Raw genomic sequence first — 25933 nt, 5'->3', positions numbered from 1 at the left:
ATCAAAACCTGTTGAATAGGATTACCAGAAGAATGAGGTTTCAAGGCCAGAAATAGCTTACAATTATTTTTGAAACTTAGAAACTTAGTTCTATCTCCAAAAAACAAATCAGGAATAGGAATTCTTGGTTCTAACATAGATTTCTGATCAATAGTATCTTGAATTTTTTGTACATTTATAACGAGATTATCCATTGAAGAGCACAGACCCTGAATATCCATGTCCACACCTGTGTCCAGAATCACCCAAATGTCTAGGGGAAAAAAAAAAAAAGTGAACACAGAGCAGAAAAAAAAAAAAAATGATGTCAGAACTTTTTCTTTCCCTCTATTGAGAATCATTAGTTAGGCTCCTTGTACTGTTATGTTTGCTAATGACAGGTGTTATGAAGGCAATCCAGAAACACAGTGTGCTTAGCGATCAGAGCGCACACAGTGATCTGACAAATACCCAAAAATACAAGAACGAGCACTGAGACGTGGAAACTCTGTAGACTGCACACCTGATCCTATCCTAAACACGACTAAAAGCGGCTGTGGATTGCGCCTAACAACTACCTAGGCAACTCGGCACAGCCTAAGAAACTAGCTAGCCTGAAGATAGAAAAATAGGCCTGACTTGCCCCAGAGAAATTCCCCAAAGGAAAAGGCAGCCCCCCACATATAATGACTGTGAGTAAAATGAAAAGACAAAACGTAGGGATGAAATAGATTCAGCAAAGTGGGGCCCGATATCCTAGGACAGAGCGAGGACAGTAAAGCGAACTTTGCAGTCTACAAAAAACCCTAATGCAAAACCACGCAAAGGGGGCAAAAATAACCCACCGTGCCGAACTAACGGCACGGCGGTACACCCTTTGCGTCTCAGAGCTTCCAGCAAAACAAAAGACAAGCTGGACAGAAAAAAAACAACAAAAAAGCAAAAAGCACTTAGCTATACAGAGCAGCAGGTCACAGGAACAATCAGGAGAAGCTCAGATCCAACACTGAAAAAATTGACAAGGAGCAAAGGATAGCAGCATCAGGCGAAGTTAAGTAATGAAGCAGTTAACGAGCTCACCAGAACACCTGAGGGAGGAAGCTCAGAAGCTGCAGTACCACTTGTGACCACAGGAGTGAATTCAGCCACAGAATTCACAACAGCTGAGCACAGCACCGAGGCCAAACTCGCTGGCGTCAGTCTGTACCAAGAACAGTCGACTGCTGTCGACTGCTTTTAAGGGGCATTGCACAGCGCTGTTTTCAACGCCTGGAAGGCCCCCTCACAGCCATCGGTCCAGTTGACGATGTGGGGTAGCTTCTTCCTGGTGAGGTCCGTCAAATGTTTTGCCATTCTACTATAGTGCGGTGCGAAGCGCCTATAGTACCCTGCAGTGCCCAGGAAGGATATCAACTGTTTCTTGGTCCTGGGGGTGGGCCAGTTCACTATCGCTCCCACTTTCTCAGTCTCTGGCTTTAGGGTGCCCCCCCGCCTACCCGGTGCCCGAGGTAGTGGACCTCACTCATGCCCATCTGGCACTTTCCCGGCTTGATAGTCAGTCCGGCTCGGTGAATTCGCCTGATCTCCTCCTCGAGATGCTGCAGGTGTTTATCCCAGGAGGAACTGAAGATGGCAATGTCATCCAAGTACGCCACCGCGTACTTCTCCAGTCCCTGAAGCAGGTGGTTGACCATCCGCTGGAAAGTGGCAGGGGCATTCTTCATGCCGAAGGGCATGACTGTGGACTCGTACAGTCCGAAGGGTGTGATAAAGGCGGACTTCTCCTGTGCCTCGGGGCTCAGGGGAATCTGCCAGTATTCTCGACTCAGATTCATTATGGTCAGGTAGGTTGCATCAGCTAACCTCTCAAGCAGCTCCTTGATGCGTGGCATTCGGTGCGCATCTGAGGCTATCATGGCGTTGTGCCCGCTATAGTCCACGCAGAACCGGGTGGTCCGATCCTTCTTTGGCACGAGAACTACAGGTGAGGCCCACGCACTCTCTGACGGTCGAATCCCCAGCTGTAACATCTCATCGATCTCCTGGCGCATAACCTGCTGCACCTGGTCGGAGATTCGATAGGGTGTTCGCCGTAGTGGGGCATGATTCCCGGTGTCCACCTTCAAGGACTGCTAACTCAGTCATTCCAGGTCGGTTGGAGAACACGGCCCGGAAGGGTTCCAGCTTGGTCCGCAACTGCGACCGCTGGGGTACGGTTAGTGTGGCGCTTACCTCCACGTCCTCGATGGACCCACCAGCCTTGGCTTGGGCCAGCATGTCCAGGAGGGTGTCTTCCTCCCCGTCTTCGGGCAGGCTGCAGAACGGTAGGACGAAAGGTTCAAGTTCGTGATGAGCCTTCATCATGTTGACGTGAAAGGCCTTTCGCCTACCCCGAGAATGGTCAAGTGTGACCACGTAGGTGACCGGGTTGAGCTGTTGGTGGAAGACGTACGGGGCCCTCCCAGGCTGCCTGAAGCTCATCCTTTGGTGCGGGGACCAGCACCCACACCTTTTGACCCACGTGGTAGGTCCGCTTTCGGGCGTTCTGGTTGTACCAGTGCTTCTGGTCAGCCTGAGCCTGCGTCATGTTGTCATGCACCAACTGCGCCAAGGTCTGCATCTTGTCACGGAAGCGCATGACATACTCCACTATGGACACTTCAAAAGGGTTCGGCTCCTCTTCCCAGGATTCCCTTACCAACCCAAGGGGCCCCCGGACTCGCCTGCCGTACAGGAGCTTGAAGGGGGAGAACCCCGTCGAGGCCTGTGGAACCTCTCGGTAAGCGAATAGCAGGTGTGGGAGTTAACGCTCCCAGTCGCGCCCTTGGGTCTCAACCAGCATGCGTAGCCAGGCCCCTGCTGTGAGATCGCTGGTCGTGTCGGAATGGCCTGGGCCATTTTTTGATCGTTGAGGTCCCACTGACATCGCTGAATCGGCGTGTGTGACGCCGATTCAGCGATGTCTTCGCTGGTAAACAGGGTAAACATCGGGTAACTAAGCGCAGGGCCGCGCTTAGTAACCCGATGTTTACCCTGGTTACCATCATTAAAGTAAAAAAAACAAACGCTACATACTTACCTACCGCTGTCTGTCCCCGGCACTCTGCTTCTCTGGTCTGGCTGTGAGCGCCGGTCAGCCGGAAAGCAGAGCGGTGACATCACCGCTCTGCTTTCCGGCCGCTGTGCTCACAGCCAGACCAGAGAAGCAGAGTGCCGGGGACAGACAGCGGTAGGTAAGTATGTAGCGTTTGTTTTTTTTACTTTAACGATGGTAACCAGGGTAAACATCGGGTTACTAAGCGCGGCCCTGCGCTTAGTTACCTGATGTTTACCCTGGTTACCGGGGACCTCGGGATCGTTGGTCGCTGGAGAGCGGTCTGTGTGACAGCTCTCCAGCGACCAAACAGCGACGCTGCAGCGATCCGGATCGTTGTCGGTATCGCTGCAGCGTCGCTATGTGTGACGGGGCCTTTACAGAGAGCCACCATTATGCGAGACATGAATTGGGTCCCTTGATCAGTAGCATCTACCTGGGAAATCCTACACGTGAATAGATGTCCAACAGGGCATCCGCCACATTATCTGCCCTAGTTGACGACAGAGCTACTGCCTCTGGGTACCGGGTAGCGTAGTCTACCACAGTAAGGATGTATTGCTTTCCAGAGCTGCTGGGGACGGCCAGCGGGCCCACAATCTCCACTGCGATCCTCTGGAAAGGCTCTTCTATTACTGGCAAAGGGATCAGGGGAGCTTTAAGAGCAGGCCCCGCCTTCCCCACTCTTTGACAGGTGACACAGGAGTGGCAGTAGTTTGACACATCTGTCCCCATCTTAGGCCAATAGAAGTGTTGAGACAGCCGGGCCTTAGTTTTGCTGATCCCCAAGTGTCCAGTGAGCGGGATCTCGTGGGCAATCCGTAACAACTCACCCCGGAATTGCTGCGGGACGACCAACTGTCTTTCCCTCAACCACTCCTTTTGCGATTTTCCGGGTACTGTCTCCGGGACAACCTTCCTCGTTCCAAGAACACCATCTCCTTATCAGTCACAGAGGTGGGCGTCTCGGCGAGGTATCTCAAACTCTCTAGGTTCGCATCTCTGTGCAGAGCGGCCTAAAACTCCTGGCTAGGGGAAGCCAGAAGCGACGTCAGGGTCCCTTCCCCACGGGAACCCTCTGGGACCTGCTCTGTGTCCATCTCTGGTTCAGTCACAACGATGACTGAAGAGGGTCCGGAAGGCAGACAGTTATCTGCATTCCGGGCACTCTGACTATGGGTGACAGCAGCTACGTAGGCTGTCTCTCCAGGGATTTCCGCAGACCCATCAGCTGGCGCTGCTATGGGCTCTACCTCCCCATCCACCCCCATTACCTCAGGAGCAGTGCTACTTATGGGCCAGTTACCTTCCTCTGTGGCACTGGTCAATTTCATGGTATCACCTTTCTCATGGTTCCCATGCATCTCCCCATTTCCTGTAGCACCGACATTTGCCCCTGCTAGGGGTTCCTCAGCCATCTCACTCCGCAGAGCGACGGGGCTGAGCATTCCTGTACCTATGGACACATCAACTTTCACAGAAAAATCATTATCAGGTTCAGTTGGCACATTTACATCATTTTCATCACCAACGCTGGGGAAAAAATGGTTATCAGATGCATCATTACTGGATAAAGCATGGTCAGGCAACACATGTGATTTCCCATCATCAGGGTTAACGTTACCCTTTTTAGCAGATTGGGGAGGGGTGTCAGGAACGTAGTATGCAACCATCCTCCCCAAATCAGTCCCCAACAAAACATCAGTGGGCAAATTATCTGACAGCCCCACTTCCTTCACCCCGCTCCCGGCACCCCAATCAATATAAACCCGGGCCATTGGCAAGGGACAGCTGATACCCCCAATCCCAGTGACAGTTAGGTTTTTCCCCGGAATTATTTCTTCAGGGGCCACCAGTTCGGGTCGGATGAGGGTTCGTTCAGCCCCGGTGTCCTTGAGGCCTGTAGCGACATGGCCTCCCACGGTGACGTGCTGTACGTTGTCACACACCTTCCCAGCCACACCACCCACCAAAAGAAATGCTGCATTAGGCCCTGGGGCCTTGGCTGGGGGGTTCTTCTGCTTGTCTGGACAGTAGGGACTGATATGACCAGTCAACTTGCAGAAGAAGCACTGGCGAGGTTCGGTGGTAGGTCTGGTGCTGTTGGCCACGAGGACAGGACCTCTGGTGTGTTGGCTGGCAGAGGTACTGGCGTTGGTTGACGGCTTACCCCCTCTCCAGCTGGTGGTGACTGGCTTCTGCACTTCCGATCTTCCGATCTACGGTTGGCCTCATAGGCATCGGCAATCTGAGCTGCTTTGTCATATCTTTGGGTTCTCTGTCCATCACGAACTGTCGCACCTCAGCTGGGCAAAGATGTAAGAACTGGTCTCTGATCATCAGGTCTCCCAGCTGCTCAAAGGAGGTCACTGACAGTCCTTGGATCCACTGGTTAAAGTGGGTCCTGAGTCCATGCACCACATCGCCGTAGCTGTTGTGTGGGCCACGTTGGAGGTTCCGGAACTTTCTACAGTAAACCTCAGGTGTAAGCTGGTACTTTGTTACCAGGGCCTGCTTGATGGCTTCATAGTCACCATCTTGTTCTTGAGGGAGGGCAGCAAACGCTTCCAGAGCTTTGCCTCTGAGCCCTGGGGTCAGGTATCGTGCCCATTCTTCTGTAGGCAGCTGGTACTGTCTGCAGGTTTTCTCAAAGGCCCGCAGAAAAGTGTCCAAGTCCCCGTCCTTTTCCATCACAGGAAAGTGATCGGGCCGGGATTTCGGTATCTGAGCGCTTCTGGGCTCACGGCTCTGGGCGGTGGAGGGCATCACCCCCTGCTGGAGCATCTCCAGTTCATATTCTCGCTGGGCTTGGCGCTCTGCTCTCTCAGCCTCCCGCTCTGCTCGCTGGGCCTTGGCCTCTCGCTCGGCTCGGGCCTCCCGCTCGGCTCGGGCCTCCTGCCGGTATTACTGAATCAGCTGCAGACGTCCATCATGGTCGTCAGTGGGGAGTTCTTCCAAGGCCGCCAGCAGGTGGGGGTCCAATTCGCCCAGGTTGCTAGTAGGGCCAGTATTCAGTGGTTGGACCTCTGCTGCAGCACCATGTTCGCTTGTGTTGGCTTCTGCAGCCACTGGGCTCTGAGAGCGGTCTAGAGCAGCTTCCGATTGCAAAAGATCTGCAACCAGTTGGGCTTTGTTTTTGCCTGCAAAGTCAATGTGCTGTGACCTGCATAAGGCAGTAAGGGTGTCTCTGGTCTGCTGCTTATAAAAGGTTTCTCCCAGCACAACCATGGTTGTCAAATAAAAGATAGGACAGAAAAACAAAGTGAAGGGAAGGGGATAATTACCACTACACACAATTGTCTCAGGACTAATAAACACTGAGTTCGTTCTCCAAACTTATTTGCGCAGAGTCCTCGCAAGAACTTTGCAAGTCTTTAGTGTGAGGAATGATTGCTCAAAAAAGATCACTAATGCTCTAAGATCCCATCACGCTGCCACCAATATGTCACAATTCACACCATGACTGTCACCCCTACGTCACGGATCGGGGTGACTTTAGGCCAACCGACGGCTATCACATGTGCAGGGGTTCTTATCTTAGTTATCCCTCCACTGCTACAATGTGATGAGAACACACACATGGTTATTGGCCTATCAGTTTACAGCAGGGGCTTATTTCAGTTATTCCACTGCTCTACAATATAACACGAACTGCACCGATTTATGTATATCCCGCTTTACAGTTCCGCTTGCAAACTTGCAGCTCTCTGGCGCCCCCTTCCCCTTAGGTCAGATTAGGTACTGAACCTAGGGTAATTAGTCGCCAGAAAGGCTGCCTGCTATGTACTGGCTATTGGGCACGCTGCAGCGAGGCGATATAACTGCTCCCACTCAGGCAGGAACAATAATTATCAACGCCGCCATCTCTACAACAACTCCCAAAGGCACAGAGCAAGATATGCTGCCACCAGCTTTGATTAACGGGTCCGAAGCTAACTCAAAACAGTAGCATAATTCCCTTCAGAAGACTTAGGGTATGTTTTAGAGCAGGAAGAACGAAACTAGTAATTTAGATATTTTACTCCGTAAAATTAAGGCAGTGTTTATAAAAAGTTAACAACCACTGACATGTTGGAAACACTTTAAAGAATAATGATCCTGGAACCAGGATCTAAATGAGAGTGCGAACCGCTACTCCAAACCATTAATAATAAACCTACAAGAAAAACAGGAGAATATACTCTCAATAGTGTAAGTAAAGTAATTAGTCGAGCTCAAATGCCAATAGTATCGTATCAAAAAAGTCTTTATTTGTGCAAAAGCTCACTAACAATAAATACCGGCAAACAGCCAAATATAGAAACATGACAAAGGTGAGACAGACAGGAACACAATAAAACATGTCAAATCACCAGGGGGGCCCCCCGAGGAAGCCAACTACGCGAAACGCGCGTCGGGGTCCTCTATTTTCAGCCAGCCGTGGTCTCTTTCCCACATGGGTAAGCACTTGCCATGTTTTAGCCAGTTAGCGGATTCATACATTTTCTATGTGTACTAGAACCAGCAGTTTGCTAGTATGTGCCCCCTATTTGATAGATGGTATGACCAGTACTGGGGATGTCTTTTGTTTACCATTTTACATCCGCTTTAGGCTTTTATAAACATGGAGATACCCCGAGCGGTTGATTTGACATGTTTTATTGTGTTCCTGTCTGTCTAATCTTTGTCATGTTTCTATATTTGGCTGTTTGCTGGTATTTATTGTTAGTGAGCTTTTGCACAAATAAAGACTTTTTTGATACGATACTATTGGCATTTGAGCTCGACTAATTACTTTACTTACACTATTGAGAGTATATACTCCTGTTTATCTTGTAGGTTTATTATTAGTGTTTATAAAAAGGTATATAAAGATGTTACAATATGAGACAATTGGAAATATGTACAAAGGTAATTTTAACATAACAGGATTAAATGAGAAAAGGTAAAACTCACATGTTCTCAGATCATTGCAGGCAAACCATGCTGGCAGGCAGAGCCCAGATGTCCCAGTGCATAGTACAGCTCCTCAGGCAAAACTGAAGGCTGGGTTAAGTGTAGAGACTTATAAACTGCAGCCTTGTGACATCACTAAAGGGCTGGTTAATGGTATGTACTGAGGTCAGAGATATTTACGTTCTTAGACTCTGGAGACAAAAGAAACTCCTGGCTGAGAAGGGAGGGACAACAGGTGGCTTTGCAGGATTGGTCACCTGCAGTTTAAAGCCACACCCTGCTCACACACTAGCTTCAAGTTACCCAGTGTCTGCCATAAGGCTGGTTTGTTGTATTGGGGGGGGGGGGGGGAGAGAGTGGGGGGGGGGAGGTCACAGCTGCCATGTGCTTTCAGGACCATGGTCAGATGTGCAAAAATCCCTCAGCTATGGTTTTTGCATTATCATGACAGCTATCATATAGGGGTACATGCCATACAATAGGGGCCTGCGCTATAATATAGGAGAACACACCCTAATATAGGGGCCTGCGCTATCATATAGGGGTGCATGCCATAGCATAGGAGTACACTCCATAGTATAGGGTGGCCTTAGCTATCATATAGGGGTACATGCCATACAATAGGGGCCTGTGATATCATATGGGCGATACATGCCATAATTTAGGGGTTTGCGCTATCAGATAGTGGAACATACCATACTATAAGGGCCTGTGCTAACATATAAGCGGTACATACCATACAGTAAGGGCATGTGCTATCATATAGGTGGTACACACCATACTATAGGGGCCTGCTCTGTAATATAAGGGGTACATGCCATACTATATGGGCTTGCGCTATAATATAGGGATACACACCATACTATAGTGGCCTGCGCTATCATATAGGGGGTACGCACCATACTATAGGGGCCTGCGCTATCATATAGGGGTACATGTCATACTATAGGGGGTCTGTGCTATCATATAGGGGTACACACAATACCATAGGGGCCTGCGCTGTCATATAGGGGTACACACCATACTATTGGGGCCTGCACTATAATATAGGGGCTCCACACTATCCTTAGCTGTAGAGTCTCACTGACGACATTAGGCGCCGTCACTCTACTGAGGGTGAATAGGGGTTTCTGACATCGGAGACCTTCTTTAAGATCTTATAAGGAGCTACAGCGTTAAATACAGAATGACCCAGAAATGGTGGAGAAATTTCCTGCGCCCTCCAGGTGGAGATCGGGGTGTAAATATTACATGAGCTTTGGAAGTAATGTTCTGGGCGGCCGCCCTGTGCACCGTCATCATCGCCCACTGCCAGGCCCCACATTCATCATTCATGACTTACACATCACTGGAAAACCAAAAATCCAGACGCAGCGCCACCGGCAGTGTCCAGATTATTATATAGAGGTCACTATAAATGTCTGAAAAAGTTGATAATCCGGAATCGTTAGATCACGTATACAGTTATGTGAGAAAGTGTTTTTCCCCTTCCATATTTCCTATTCTTTTGCATGTTTGTCACACTTAAATGTTTCAGGTCTCCAAACAAATGTAAATATTAGACAAAGATAACACAAGTAATCACAAAATGCAGTTTATAAATGAAGGTATTTATTATTAACAGAGAAAGAAATCCAAACCTCTGGGGCCCCGAGTGAAAAAATGATTCTCCGCCCCCCCCCTAAAACATAAATTAACTGTGGTTTATCACATCTTTGGGCATCTGAGTTCAATTCCCTAACCACATGCAGGCCTGATTATTGCCACACCTGTTCTCAATCAAGAAATCACTTAATTGGGACCTGCCTAAGTGAAGTAGTCCAAAAGATTCTCAATAGCTACATCATGCCGCGATCCAAAGGAATTCTAGAACAATTGAGTAATTGAGTCTTATCAGTCTGGAAAAAGGTTTTAAATCCATTTCTAAAGCTTTGGGACTCCAGCAAACCACAGTGAGAGCCATTATCCACAAATGGCGAAAACATGGAACAGTGGTGAATCTTCCCAGGTGTGGCCAGCCGACCAAAATTACCCCAAGAGTGCAGCGACAACTCATCCAAGAGGTCACAAAAGACTCCACAACAACATCCAAAGAACTGCAGGCCTCACTTGCCTCTGTTAAAGTCGGTGTCCATGACTCCACCATAAGAAAGAGACTGGGCAAAAATGGCCTGCAAGGCAGAATTACAAGACAAAACTACTGCTGAAGTATAAGAAGATAAAGGCTCGTCTCAGTTTTGCCAGAAAACATCTTGATGATCCCCAAGACTTTTGGGAGAATACTCTGTGGACTGACGAGACAAAAGTTGAGCCTTTTGGAAGGTGTATGTCCCATTACATGTATGGTGATAGTGTGATGGTCTGGGGCTGTTTTGCTGCTTTCAGGACCTGGAAGACTTGCTGTGGTAAATGGAACCATGAATTCTGCTCTCCACCAAAAAAATCCTGAAGGAGAATGTCTGACCATCTGAGACCTCAAGCTGAAGTTCACTTAGGTTATGCAGTAGGACAATGATCCAAAATACACCAGCAAGTTCACCTCTGAATGGCTTAAAGGGAATCTGTCACCTAATTTTGGCCCTATAAGCTGTGGCCACCGCCATTATGGGCTCATCTATAGCATTCTGTAATGTAACCTGAAAGGTAAGAAAAACAAGTTAGATTATACTCACCCAGGGGCGGTCCTGCTGCGGTCCTGTCCGATGGGCGACGCAGGTCCGGGTCCGGCGCCTCCCATCTTCATACGATGTCGTCATCCTCCTTGCTTCCTGTCACGGCTCCTGCGCAGGCGTACTGATTTACCCTGTTGAGGGCAGAGCAAAGTACTGCAGTGCGCAGGTGCTGAGCCTCTCTGACCTTCCCGGCGCCTGCGCACTGCAGTACTTTACGCTGCCCTCAACAGGGTAAATCGGTATGCCTGCGCCGGAGCCATGACAGGAAGCAAAGGACGTCATCGTATGAAGATGGGAGGCGTCGGAGCCGAACCTGCGACGTTTGATGTTTGGTGATCTGAAACATTTAAGTGCGACAAACATGCAAAAGAATAGGAAATCAGGAGGGAACAGAGGTTGACGGAAGAGACAAACACTTTTTTCACACAACTGTATATGGAGTATAGGATTTTTGCTGTCTGTTTACCACCATTTGTGTCACCTGATAACCTCAAGACTGACACCTCTCACTCATGGTGTACAGGCTGGTTGTCAGCAGTGATAGATGAGGAGCTGTTGCTGTAGTATAAGGAGGGAGATTGTGGGATTTGGGTGCTGTTATATACTAATATTGGGGTTGGATTCTTGTAGATGAATCCCGAGGAGCAGGCGGCATCTGTTATCCGGGCAGAGTGGAGCCCGGCCATGTTCCTGGTGTACGAGGAGGACAGTAACAGCAGCTGTGAATCCTTGGGGGCATCTGCTCTGAGCCTGAAGAGCCCCGAATGTGAGGATAATGACCCTGACGCTGAGGAGAAGCTGTGCGCCGTGTGCGGGGATAAGGCCAATGGCTACCACTTTCACGTCCTGACCTGTGAGGGCTGTAAGGGATTTTTCAGGTAAATGCTCCGGCCACATCTCAGGTTTGCCCATCCCGGAAAAGATCGCTACCATATTCCAAGGATTCCGGTCTGACTCCCCTCTGATAGTGGAGCTGACAACAGTCCTGATTTAGCCATGATCATTCTGTGAGCCCAACCACCAAAGAGGCAGGGTTTAGACTCCCTTACTAAGGGAGGGAGGGGCTTAAATGCCTGATATGGGGTATAGAAGTTTAAGTGAATCGCTGATGAAGGTGAGGGTCAGCGCTCATAGGGGCTGTAGTGGTGGGTGGCTTTTATGAGATTATGGTATAGTATATTACATTGTGGCAGATAATAGTACATTATAGTATATTACATTGTGGTATAGTACGGTATAATATAGTACATTAAGGTGCAGTACATTACATTGTAGTAGATAACAGTATAATATAGTATATTACGGTGCAGTATATTATATTGTGGTAGATTACGGTATTATATAGTACATTACGGTGCAGTATATTACATTGTAGTAGATAACAGTATAATATAGTACATTACGGTGCAGTATATTATATTGTGGTAGATTACGGTATTATATAGTACATTACGGTGCAGTATATTACATTGTGGTAGATTACGTTATAACTTAGTACATTACGATGCAGTATCTTACATTGTGGTAGATTACGGTATAATATAGTACATTGAGCTGCAGTATATTATATTGTTGTAGATTACGATATAATATAGTACATTACAATGCAGTATATTACATTGTGATAGATTACGGTATAATTAATACATTAAGGTGCAGTATATTACATTGTTGTAGATTACGGTATAATATAGTATATTACGGTGCAGTATATTACATCGTTGTAGATTACGGTATAATATAGTATATTATGGTCCAGTATATTACATTGTGGCAGAACACAGCACATTATAGTATATTACGGTACAGTCTATTATAGTGTGGAAGATTACGGTGTAATATAGTATATTAATGTACAACATATTACATTGTGGTAGATTATGGTGTTTATAGCAGGGGCTTATTCTAGTTATCCCACTGCTCTTCAATATACCACGAACTGCAGGGATTTATGTATATCCCGCTTTACAGTTCTGCTTGAACTTGCAGCTCTCTGGTGCCCCCCTTACTCTCAGGTCAGATTAGGTACTGCACCTAGGGTAATTAGTCGCCAGAAAGTCTGCCTGCTATGTACTGGCTATTGGGCACGCTGCAGCGAGGCGATAACTACTCCCACTCAGGCAGGAGCAATAATTATCAATGCCGCCGTCGCTACAACGGCTCCCAAATACCCAGAACACGGTATGCTGCCACCAGCTTCATTTAAACGGGTCCGAAGCTAACCCAGAACAGTAGCGTAATTCCCTTCAGAAGACTTAGGGTACGTTTTAGAGCAGAAGAACAAATCTAGTATTTTAAATATTATACTCCATAAAAGATTTAAGGCAGTGTTTATAAAAAGTTATATAAAGATGTTACAATATGAGACAATTGAAAATATGTACAAAGTAATTATAAAATAAAGGGATTAAATGAGAATAGGTAAAACTCACATGTTCTCAGTTCATTTGAGGCAAAACAAGGCTAGTGGGCGGGGCTCCAAAATGTCCCAATGCATCAGGACTGGCAGTGAGGGCTCCTCACGCCAGACTCAGACAGACTCTGAAGGCTGGGTAAAGTGGAGTCACTTAAATAACCACAGCCTCGTGACATCACTAACAGGGCTGGTTTCCTCAGACCCTCCTATCTCTTCAGTCTTACTAAATTTAACACAAGTTTGTCTAATGCCTGTATCTCCGCTACAGAACATGTCAGAATCATAACACACCCAGCATTCATCTTGTATTAACATTGGCGTTCTAAGGAGACCAAATTTGGGCTTGATGGGATGCATAGTTTCAGAGAAATCAATACTCTGTCCCTGTTGGAACTAGAAGCTCGCGCTTACCGTGGCTGATAGGTGCGTCGATGGAGATTCACAAACTCGACGTATTATTTTCCTAGCCTAAACCGTTGGCCTAATATCTCACTATAATGGAACAAAGGACTTCTTGCCTTTAAAGAAGGAAATCAGACCAGTTCCTGCTGGAGGAAGGTTTGAGCCGACACAAGCGATCGTAAAAATTCTTTTGGGAGGGGCATGAGGGGTTTGGGAGCCGCACATACACATCTCAGAACAAGAACACAGAGAAGGGGGGTTTTAGCCCACAGCATGGGTTAGCAAGAAGCAATAAAAGCTCTTCTACACCCATTGAAAAGAAAAGCTAAACCCTGAAGTAAAGGGGGGGTTAACGCTCAAGCTATATGTGCTGGCAGAGAAACTAAACTTATTATATTTTCCTCACAATAGGATATTAATGTACAGCATATTACATTGTGGTACATTATGGTGTAATATAGGATATTAATGTACAGCATATTACATTGTGGTACATTATGGTGCAATATAGTATATTACGGTACAGTATATTACATTGTGACAGATTATGGTATATTATGGTTGTGATGAACCTGCACCTCGCCACCCTGCGTCACGTGACTGTTACGTCAGAGTGATCACGTGGTACGGTCTCCTCACTTGCACCAACGTGACATTCTGCACCCCCTGTGGACACGTAAGGTCAGCTTGGCACAGTTTTACACAGATACCCCTTCACGGGCCTATGGAGGCATGGGGAGTGAGAGGATGAGGCCCACGCAGTCACTGACGTGGCACCACACTCGCTCACAACCCTGACAGGCCGAGAGGCCCCTTTCACTAGCACCAGTGAATCAGAGCCTTATCAGCCCGGTGGGACTGCCACCTGTTGCACGTAAGATATAAGCACGGTCCGTTATTGGGATTATGTCAGGCCAGAAACCAGCCCCGGCAGCATGGCAAGTTAGAACCGAGAATACGGACATGTGGATTCATGACTAGTGATAAAAGAGGAGCCATTGGTTATGTTATATATTTAATCACCTTAAAAGCACACTAGACAATACACTACATACACAATGGTTATACATATACAATGGGCAGGTATGCAAATACAGGTGAAGGACATAAGATATAAGCAGATGAATCATGTCAATTACCGGTTTGATGTTCGACCGTGTGCACGCTGAGTCGCAGGGGGCATGGGGCTGCCAGCTGATTCAGTTCCTTACAGCACATTAAGTGACATGGCTCACCATTTAGAAGTGAACAGCAAGCATGACAAAGAGAGCATAAGCACATGGCTTCACACAAGCATTAAACCCCGTTATCCCCCTCAAACCCCGTTATCCCCCTCCTCTGGGTGTGTGACGCTAAAACTCTGAAAACTTAAGAAGGATCATAACTTCCCAATGGAAAGTCATAGGGCAGTGGTTCTTGCACCATTGGATACAGACGGGCCCCCGTCACGCTTGGAAAACAAACACTTCTTCACTACCTGGCTTCTACTAGTCATTTTGTGTAACTCCCCACCCTGGGGTGCTAGAATGGATCAAGACCTTGGCAGGTGTTCAGCCTGTTCCAGAGATATAAAAAATGTAAACAGTATGTGGCTGGGATGTACACCTCGATATTCTCCTTAAATCTCTTTCTGAAATTCCCATCTGACTGAATGAATCAGTTACACAATATGACCCCTGTGGATATTAGTTAGGCTGGTGGGGGTGCGAGTGATCACTTTGAAACAGAGAAGGCTGGACCACCTGCTGAGCCAGGTGCCCTGTTACAGTTACACATGCTGAAGTAGGACTGTTGAATAATATGATACAGTTGATGGGCATGACTTAAATTCCCTCATATTCTTCACAATAGTATATTACGGTACTGTATTACATAGTGGTGGATTACAATACATTATAGTATATTCCAGTATGTTGTATTATAGTATATTAAAGAAGAATATATTATATTGTGGTACATTACGGTATAATGTATATTATGGTACAGTATATTACATTGTGGTAAAGCACAGTATAATAGTATACTATGGTACAGCATATGAAATTGTGGCAGATTACGGTACACTATAGTATAGTACGGTACAGCATATTACATTGTGGTAGATTACGGTACAATATAGTATATTAGAGTACAGTATATTACATTGATAGATTACGGTATATTATAGTATATTACTGTACAGTATTACAGTGTGAGTCAACCATAGAAAGAATCGATCAAAAGAACACCAAAACAAAATATATGAAAAGTACAAAATACTTTATTAAATATTCCAGGATATCTGGCAAAAAAGGGGGAATGGATCAAAGCCACGTTGCGCATGTGGAGAAAACACAGGGGTACACACAAGTGGGTAGAGTGTGGGAAGCATAAGATGAACTTCCTATTATATATGTTAGCACACGTGTAGGCTCAAATACATACCGTAATATGACCTCTCAAACCCAACCTGTACAAGTTATAGTATTAGGGTACAGTATGTTAGTGTGGTAGATTACGGTACAGTATCTTTAATATAAACATTCTCCAAGCCATTGTTAGCTACATGTATAGCGGATGCACTCATTTGCATCTATATGCGGATTGCATATTGTGAAGATAGCGACTCAAAAATACATAGTATATACAAACGAAAGCTGAGTCAATGCTAGTTTACCATTTAAAGTGAACATTATTTTATTTAAACTCGTAAATCACACAGAAGTCAATTCAGTACAAAAAGTTAAAAAAGCAACGTATAGAGCAATATTAGGGAAAAGTATACATACTATGTCAATGAGAAAAATCCAAGATAATGAGTACCACTGACAATGCTAAGCACCAAGGGCAAGTAAAAAAGTAAAGTTGCAACTGTGGGTATTGTTTCACTAGTGGTTAATGAGCTGGTTCTACTAGGATGTCAGTAGAGGTCATGGTAAGAATCTCACAGGTGCACCTAGCTACCAACCAGTATCACAAACGAGACCTCTTAGCCTCAAATGTCTAAACCATCATCTTCTAAATACCACACAGGGATATACAGTCACAAACTCAATAAATATAGTTATACAGGTCCTTCTCAAAAAATTAGCATATAGTGTTAAATTTCATTATTTACCATAATGTAATGATTACAATTAAACTTTCATATATTATAGATTCATTATCCACCAACTGAAATTTGTCAGGTCTTTTATTGTTTTAATACTGATGATTTTGGCATACAACTCCTGATAACCCAAAAAACCTGTCTCAATAAATTAGCATATTTCACCCATCCAATCAAATAAAAGTGTTTTTTAATAACAAACAAAAAAACCATCAAATAATAATGTTCAGTTATGCACTCAATACTTGGTCGGGAATCCTTTGGCAGAAATGACTGCTTCAATGCGGCGTGGCATGGAGGCAATCAGCCTGTGACACTGCTGAGATGTTATGGAGGCCCAGGATGCTTCAATAGCGGCCTTAAGCTCATCCAGAGTGTTGGGTCTTGCGTCTCTCAACTTTCTCTTCACAATATCCCACAGATTCTCTATGGGGTTCAGGTCAGGAGAGTTGGCAGGCCAATTGAGCACAGTAATACCATGGTCAGTAAACCATTTACCAGTGGTTTTGGCACTGTGAGCAGGTGCCAGGTCGTGCTGAAAAATGAAATCTTCATCTCCATAAAGCATTTCAGCCGATGGAAGCATGAAGTGCTCCAAAATCTCCTGATAGCTAGCTGCATTGACCCTGCCCTTGATGAAACACAGTGGACCAACACCAGCAGCTGACATGGCACCCCACACCATCACTGACTGCGGGTACTTGACACTGGACTTCAGGCATTTTGGCATTTCCTTCTCCCCAGTCTTCCTCCAGACTCTGGCACCTTGATTTCCGAATGACATGCAAAATTTGCTTTCATCAGAAAAAAGTACTTGGGACCACTTAGCAACAGTCCAGTGCTGCTTCTCTGTAGCCCAGGTCAGGCGCCTCTGCCGCTGTTTATGGTTCAAAAGTGGCTTTACCTGGGGAATGCGGCACCTGTAGCCCATTTCCTGCACACGCCTGTGCACGGTGGCTCTGGATGTTTCCACACCAGACTCAGTCCACTGCTTCCTCAGGTTCCCCAAGGTCTGGAATCGGTCCTTCTCCACAATCTTCCTCAGGGTCCGGTCTCCTCTTCTCGTTGTACAGCGTTTTCTGCCACATTGTTTCCTTCCAACAGACTTACCATTGAGGTGCCTTGATACAGCACTCTGGGAACAGCCTATTTGTTGAGAAATTTCTTTCTGGGTCTTAAGGCCCCTTCACATTAAGCGACGCTGCAGCGATACAGACAACGATCCGCATCGCTGCAGCGTCGCTGTTTGGTCGCTGGAGAGCTGTCACACAGACCGCTCTCCAGCGACCAACGATGCCGGTAACCAGGGTAAACATCGGGTAACTAAGCGCAGGGCCGCGCTTAGTAACCCGATGTTTACCCTGGCTACCATGCTAAAAGTAAAAAAAAAACAAACACTACATACTTACCTACCGCTGTCTGTCCTCCAGCGCTGCGCTCTGCTTCTCTGCACTCCTCCTGTACTGGCTGTGAGCCGGAAAGCAGAGCGGTGACGTCACCGCTCTGCTTTCCGGCTCACAGGCAGTACAGGAGGAGAGCAGAGCACAGCGCTGGAGGACAGACGGCGTTAGGTAAGTATCTAGTGTTTGTTTTTTTTTTACTTTTAGCATGGTAACCAGGGTAAACATCGGGTTACTAAGCGCGGCCCTGTGCTTAGTTACCCGATGTTTACCCTGGTTACCAGTGAAGACATCGCTGGATCGGTGTCACACACGCCGATCCAGCGATGTCAGCAGGAGTCCAGCGACCAAATAAAGTTCTGGACTTTATTCAGCGACCAACGATCTCCCAGCAGGGGCCTGATCGTTGGTCGCTGTCACACATAGCGATTTTATTAACGATATCGTTGCTACGTCACAAATAGCACCGATATCGTTAACAATATCGTTATGTGTGAAGGTACCTTTACCCTCTTGCTTGAGGGTGTCAATGATGGCCTTCTTGACATCTGTCAGGTCGCTAGTCTTACCCATGATGGGGGTTTTGAGTAATGAACCAGGCAGGGAGTTTATAAAAGCCTCAGGTATCTTTTGCATGTGTTTAGAGTTAATTAGTTGATTCAGAAGATTAGGGTAATAGGTCGTTTAGAGAACCTTTTCTTGATATGCTAATTTATTGAGACAGGTTTTTTGGGTTATCAGGAGTTGTATGCCAAAATCATCAGTATTAAAACAATAAAAGACCTGACAAATTTCAGTTGGTGGATAATGAATCTATAATATATGAAAGTTTAATTGTAATCATTACATTATGGTAAATAATGAAATTTAACACTATATGCTAATTTTTTGAGAAGGACCTGTATACTATTACCAGTCATGGTGCAGAGCAGAGTAAGTTGGGACTCACTCCCCAACGTACGTTTTGGTACGGATCTCCTTCAGGGGGTGTGGCTTCAGTTATCTGGCACAGTATGTTGTACTGTGCCAGATAATGGTATATTAGGGTACAGTATATTACAGTATGTTAGGTTACGGTAGATTATATTATATTGGATACAGAATATTACAGTGTGGTAGGTTACGATAAATTATAGTATATTAGGGTACAGTATATTAGTGTGGTGGATTCCAGTATATTACGGTACGGTATGTTGTACTGTCAGATAACGGTATATTAGGGTGCAGTATATTACAGTATGGTAGGTTACAGTATATTATTGTATATTAGGGTACAGTATATTACAGTATGGTAGGTTATGGTATATAATAGTATTAACGTATAGTATTACAGTATGGTAGGTTAAGATATACTATAGTATATTAGGGTACAGTATGTTAGTGTGGTGTATTACAGTATATTACGGTACGATATGTTGTACTGCGCCAGATAACGGTATATTAGGGTACAGTATTTTACAGTATAGTAGGTTACGGTATATTATAGTATATCGGGGTACAGTATATTACAATATGGTAGGTTACTGTACTATAGTATATTAGGGTACAGTATGTTAGTGTGGTGTATTATAGTATATTACGGTACGATATGTTGTACTGTGCCAGATAATGGTATATTAGGGTACAGTATATTACAGTATAGTAGATTGCGGTATATTATAGTATATCGGGTACGGTATATTATAGTATGGTAGGTTACTGTATACTATAGTATATTAGGGTACAGTATGTTAGTGTGGTGTATTACAGTATATTACGATATGATATGTTGTACTGTGCCAGATAACGGTATATTCGGGTACAGTATATTACAGTATGGTAGGTTACGGTATACTATAGTATATTAGGGTACAGTATGGTAGTGTGGTGTATTACATCATATTACGGTACAGTATGTTGTACTTTGCCAGATAACGGTATATTAGGGTACAGTATATTACAGTATGGTAGGTTACGGTATATTATAGTATAAGGTACAGTATATTACAGTGTAATAGGTTACGGTATATTATAGTATATTAGGTGTCACAAATCCCACCGGATAAGTCAGGGATCCCACCAATATGTCACGGTTCATGGGGAAAATACCTTTATCATCCCCATCACTCACACCAATTTGTCGTGAACCAGGGTTGCTTGGTTGCCCCTGGTTCCTTCTGAAAGGGATTTATCTATGTCCCACTTCCCAGTTCCGGTTTGGAACTTGCAGCTCTCTGGCGCCCCCCTTACCCTCAGGTCAGTCAGGGTACTGCCCCTAGGGTAAATAGTCGCCAGAAAGGCTGCCTGCTATGTACTGGCTATTGGGCACGCTGCAGCGAGGACGATATAACTACTCCCACTGAGGCGGGAACAATAATTATCAACAGCGCCGTCGCTACAAAGCCTCCCAAACGCACAGGACAAAGTATGCTGCCACCAACTCTGATTTTCCAAGTATTAACGGGTCCGGAGCCAACCCAAATCAGTAGCGTAATTCACCTCAGAGGACGCGACAGTTTGTTATAGAGCAGGGAGAGACAAGCTAGTAATTTTATATTTTACTCCAAAAAAGGTAGGCAGTGTTTACAAAGTATAAAACGATATTATAAAGAAGACAAATCATGTGTACAATACAATTACAAATAAAAAAATGATTAAAATTGAAAAGAAATGCACTCTTTTCTCAGAATTATGAAAACTATTTTCATGCCTAACTCGCTGTATGAATCTCGTATACGAAAGACCCGATCATCAGAATGTGCCCCACATCATGGGAATTCTTTTAAGTGTAAACATGGAGTGATTACCTGAACCACTTCCGGGAAAACCCACACTTTGCACTCGTTGGGTTTAGCTTCTAGCGGTTTCAGTAGGTTATAGATCTATCGATGGGACATCCGGAATATATATATGCCCATATATATACCCTTGAAAGAACAATAGAAGCGCATGGTTCCTATACCAGTTTCAACCAGTACCAGGTGGGAGGGGGGAATGAGTGTGGTAGGAAGATTGGTCTGCTGCAGCTAAAAGCTATAAAACTGCTCTGTGGGCTGCGACACATTGGTATGAAGTTGCACAGAGTGTGCCTGCCATAGGGCTTGGTTTTTGTATCAGCGAATGCAGTGGGGGAGAAGGGGGGGCGAATCTGCAGCGTGTGTCTGTGCCATGGTACATTCTTGAACTAAACTCACATTATGGCATTTTTACATTATCATGACATTAGGGTACAGTATATTACGGTATGGTAGGTTACAGTATACTATAGTATATTAGGGTACAGTATGTTACTGTGGTGGATTACAGTATATTGCGGTACGATATATTGTACTGTGAAACATTATATTAGGGTACAGTATATTACAGTATGGTAGGTTACGGTATATTGTATAAAGTACAGTTTTACAGTGTGGTAGGACACGGTATATTATAGTATAAGGTACAGTATATTACAGTGTGGTAGATTACGGTATATTATAGTATATTAGGGTACAGTATCTTACAGTATGGTAGGTTACGGTATATTGTATAAGGTACAGTTTTAGTGTGGTAGGTTACGGTATGTTATAGTATAAGGTACAGTATATTACAGTGTGGTAGGTTACGGTATGTTATAGTATAAGGTACAGTATATTACAGTGTGGTAGGTTACGGTATATTATAGTATATTAGGGTACAGTATCTTACAGTATGGTAGGTTACGGTATATTGTATAAGGTACAGTTTTAGTGTGGTAGGTTACGGTATGTTATAGTATAAGGTACAGTATATTACAGTGTGGTAGGTTACGGTATGTTATAGTATAAGGTACAGTAAATTACAGTGTGGTAGGTTACGGTATATTATAGTATATTAGGGTACAGTATCTTACAGTATGGTAGGTTACGGTATATTGTATAAGGTACAGTTTATTACAGTGTGGTAGATTACGGTATATTATAGTATATTAGGGTACAGTATCTTACAGTATGGTAGGTTACGATATATAGTATAAGGTACAGTTTTAGTGTGGTAGGTTACGGTATGTTATAGTATAAGGTACAGTATATTACAGTGTGGTAGGTTACGGTATGTTATAGTATAAGGTACAGTATATTACAGTGTGGTAGGTTACGGTATATTATAGTATATTAGGGTACAGTATCTTACAGTATGGTAGGTTACGGTATATTGTATAAGGTACAGTTTATTACAGTGTGGTAGGTTACGGTATATTATAGTATAAGGTACAGTATATTAGTGTGGTAGGTTACGGTATATTATAGTATATTAGGGTACAGTATCTTACAGTATGGTAGGTTACGGTATATTGTATAAGGTAGTTTATTACAGTGTGGCAGGTTACGGTATGTTATAGTATAAGGTACAGTATATTACAGTGTGGTAGGTTACGGTATGTTATAGTATAAGGTACAGTATATTACAGTGTGGTAGGTTACGGTATATTATAGTATAAGGTACAGTATATTACAGTGTGGTAGGTTACGGTATATTATAGTATATTAGGGTACAGTATCTTACCGTATGGTAGGTTACGGTATATTGTATAAGGTACAGTTTATTACAGTGTGGTAGGTTACGGCATGTTATAGTATAAGGTTCAGTATATTACAGTGTGGTAGGTTACGGTATAGTATATTAGGGTACAGTATCTTACAATATGGTAGGTTACGGTATATTGTATAAGGTACAGTATATTACAGTGTGGTAAGTTACGGTATATTATAGTATATTAGGGTACAGTATCATACAGTATGGTAGGTTACGGTATATTGTATAAGGTAGTTTATTACAGTGTGGCAGGTTATGGTATGTTATAGTATAATGTACAGTATATTACAGTGTGGTAGGTTACGGTATGTTATAGTATAAGGTACAGTATATTACAGTGTGGTAGGTTACGGTATGTTATAGTATAAGGTACAGTATATTACAGTGTGGTAGGTTACGGTATATTATAGTATATTAGGGTACAGTATCTTACAGTATGGTAGGTTACGGTATATTGTATAAGGTACAGTTTATTACAGTGTGGTAGGTTACGGCATGTTATAGTATAAGGTTCAGTATATTACAGTGTGGTAGGTTACGGTATAGTATATTAGGGTACAGTATCTTACAATATGGTAGGTTACGGTATATTGTATAAGGTACAGTATATTACAGTGTGGTAAGTTACGGTATATTATAGTATATTAGGGTACAGTATCATACAGTATGGTAGGTTACGGTATATTGTATAAGGTAGTTTATTACAGTGTGGCAGGTTATGGTATGTTATAGTATAAGGTACAGTATATTACAGTGTGGTAGGTTACGGTATATTATAGTATATTAGGGTACAGTATCTTACAGTATGGTAGGTTACGGTATATTGTATAAGGTACAGTTTATTACAGTGTTGTAGGTTACGGTATGTTATAGTATAAGGTACAGTATATTACAGTGTGGTATTCTACAGTATATTATAGTATACTAGGGTACAGTATCTTAGTATGGTATATTACGGTATGGTATATTGTACTGTGCCAGATTACGGTATATGACTATACATTATATTTTATTATATGATGGTAGATGGAAATATGATGTCTCACGTTCTGCTTGCTGTTTCCCCCATGATCCCCTCAGGCGGTCTATGACTAAAGGTTTGACCTTCACCTGCCCATTTACCCGCTCTTGCCCGGTCACAAAAGCCAAGCGGAGACGGTGCCAAGCCTGCCGCCTACAGAAATGCCTGGAGGTGGGCATGAGGAGAGACAGTAAGTGCTTAGATCCCATCCGCCTCTCCTACACTAAAGTGTGCCCTGATGAAGCTTCAGAAGCAATTACTAAATGGGGGGGTCAAAGCTCCCCCCCACATCCAGCTAGGCTCTACAAACATGGCACCCTCCTAATTATCAGAAGATGGCACAACTCTAGTGGCCCTGTGAGAGGGGCCCAAGCCAACACCTGTGCTACCGGAAAGGTAACAAGCACCACAATCACTGGAGGGGGGAAGCAATTTTGGATGTTTTAATGTCTGACTCTGTGTTTGCAGCCATTCCACTGCCCACACGGAGGGGGAGCAATGCCATCTGAGCGGTGCCCCCCTGGCCCTGACAATGGGTGCGCTCTGCGGTATAATCCGCACTGGGGCGGCGCAATCATGGCCGCAGGGACAGATCTATAAATAGCCCCCTCCCCCGCCCGCCACCATTTATTCCTTTCATCTTATTTCAATAAACATTATCCAGAGGACTGCGCCCCCCGGGGGAGACGAGGAGGCGGAGGGGACGGGGCCCCAGCACCATTATAACAATATTATGGGATTCTGCTCCTGGCGCGCACACTAGATCCCGGCTCAGTGAGCAAATGTGTGAATTATTAATCAGAGGGTTTATCCCAGGACACGTCCCGGCCCCGAAGCCGTTATATAACCATTACAGCATTTATAGAGAGGGGTCACATACCATGGAGGGGGGGGGGGAGACGGGCAGTGATGATGCAAAAGACAGAAACAGCAAAATCATCAGCAATAGCTAATAATAATAATAATAATAATTTTTATTTATATAGCGCCAACATATTCCGCAGCGCTTTACAAATTATAGAGGGGACTTGTACAGACAATAGACATTACAGCATAACAGAAATACAGTTCAAAACAGATACCAGGAGGAATGAGGGCCCTGCTCGCAAGCTTACAAACTATGAGGAAGAGGGGAGACACGAGAGGTGGATGGTATAGCTAGAATAATTATAGCAACAGCAATATCAAATAAATAATGAGAATATAAAAAAATAATATAAATGTAAAATAATGAATAATATAAAACAATATAAAATATTAACTATATTAATAAAATAATGATACAATAAACAAAACAACAATAGAAAATAATGAATAATCTAAAACAATAACAAACAGAAAATTATATAAAACACAGAAAATTAGATAATATAAAATATTAAAATATAGAAACAATCAAAATATGTAAAGATGAACAAACATAATACATAAAAGATATTAAATAACGATATAAAATATAAGATAACAAAATATAAATGCTAAAAATAATAATAGGAAAGAAAATATGAAATAACTATACAGTAGATACAAAATAAAAATCATTTCAGAAAAATATTAACGTTTTACATTGCTATTATTATTACTATTAAGTGAAAAATATACGGTAATAGGGGAAAATATATATATTTATAATATGTATATAAAACAATAGATTAATAAATATGTAACAGATAACATATATATAATGATAATATGAAAAACTATAATATAAAATAACAATATAAATTATAAAATGATAATAAAGGATGAGGGTAAAACAATAATAATAATCATACATCTATTATAATTATAAGATAATAGTAAACCTATTGAAGTAATGAAAACAAAGCTAATATAAAAATAATATAACACTGGTAATAAGGGATGTGATGTTAGAAGTCTCCGCCATGAAAACATCCTAATTGCGGAGGGGGTTGTGGACACTTTGGGGACACTTCTAATATAGATTTTGTTTTGTGACTTCCAGTGATTATGTCGGAGGACGCCCTGATGGCGAGGCGTGAGCTGAGGCTGAGGAAGAAGCAGGAACGTCAACAGAGGATAAAGAAGGTGGCAGAGGTGGGATCCCTGACCGAGGAGCAGAAGCAACTGATAGCGATCCTGATCAATGCTCACCAGAAGCACTTTGACAACAGTCTGGAAAATTTTGTGGATTACAGGGTGAGGGGATAAACTAGTGTACTGTATCTAAACCCATGTGTGATACAGGCAACTGAGCTTTGTATATAATCTTATAATGTACATTGCTGTTTGTGTATAATATAATCCCTTAGTGGCCGCTGGGCGCACAGTATAATCCCCAAGTGGCCGGAGGGTGTGTAATATAATCCCAGAGTGGCCGGTGGGTGTATAATATAATCCCTTAGTGGCTGCAGGGTGCACAGTATAATCCCTAA

General features: G+C 44.0%; 1 protein-coding gene across 9 annotated transcripts in view; it reads left to right on the top strand.

Annotated features, from left to right (window-relative positions):
- Window positions 1-25933, top strand: part of NR1I3 (nuclear receptor subfamily 1 group I member 3) — a 63922-nt gene that overhangs the window by 33070 nt on the left and 4919 nt on the right. For 6 of the 9 annotated variants that reach the window (XM_069728829.1, XM_069728823.1, XM_069728822.1 and 3 more), the window contains 3 exons: window positions 11311-11558; window positions 23597-23727; window positions 25504-25697. In XM_069728829.1, coding sequence (XP_069584930.1) covers window positions 11311-11558; window positions 23597-23727; window positions 25504-25697 — 573 coding nt within the window. The remainder of the gene's footprint in view (window positions 1-11310; window positions 11559-23596; window positions 23728-25503; window positions 25698-25933) is intronic. The other 3 variants (XM_069728833.1, XM_069728832.1, XM_069728831.1) reach the window with 1 other exon arrangement.

The sequence above is a fragment of the Ranitomeya imitator genome, chromosome 1 (genome assembly GCF_032444005.1).
Source record: "Ranitomeya imitator isolate aRanImi1 chromosome 1, aRanImi1.pri, whole genome shotgun sequence".
In the NCBI taxonomy this organism is placed as follows: domain Eukaryota; kingdom Metazoa; phylum Chordata; class Amphibia; order Anura; family Dendrobatidae; genus Ranitomeya; species Ranitomeya imitator.
The sequence above is the reverse complement of the archived record's forward strand: the minus strand, read 5'-3'. Positions and strand labels throughout refer to the sequence as shown.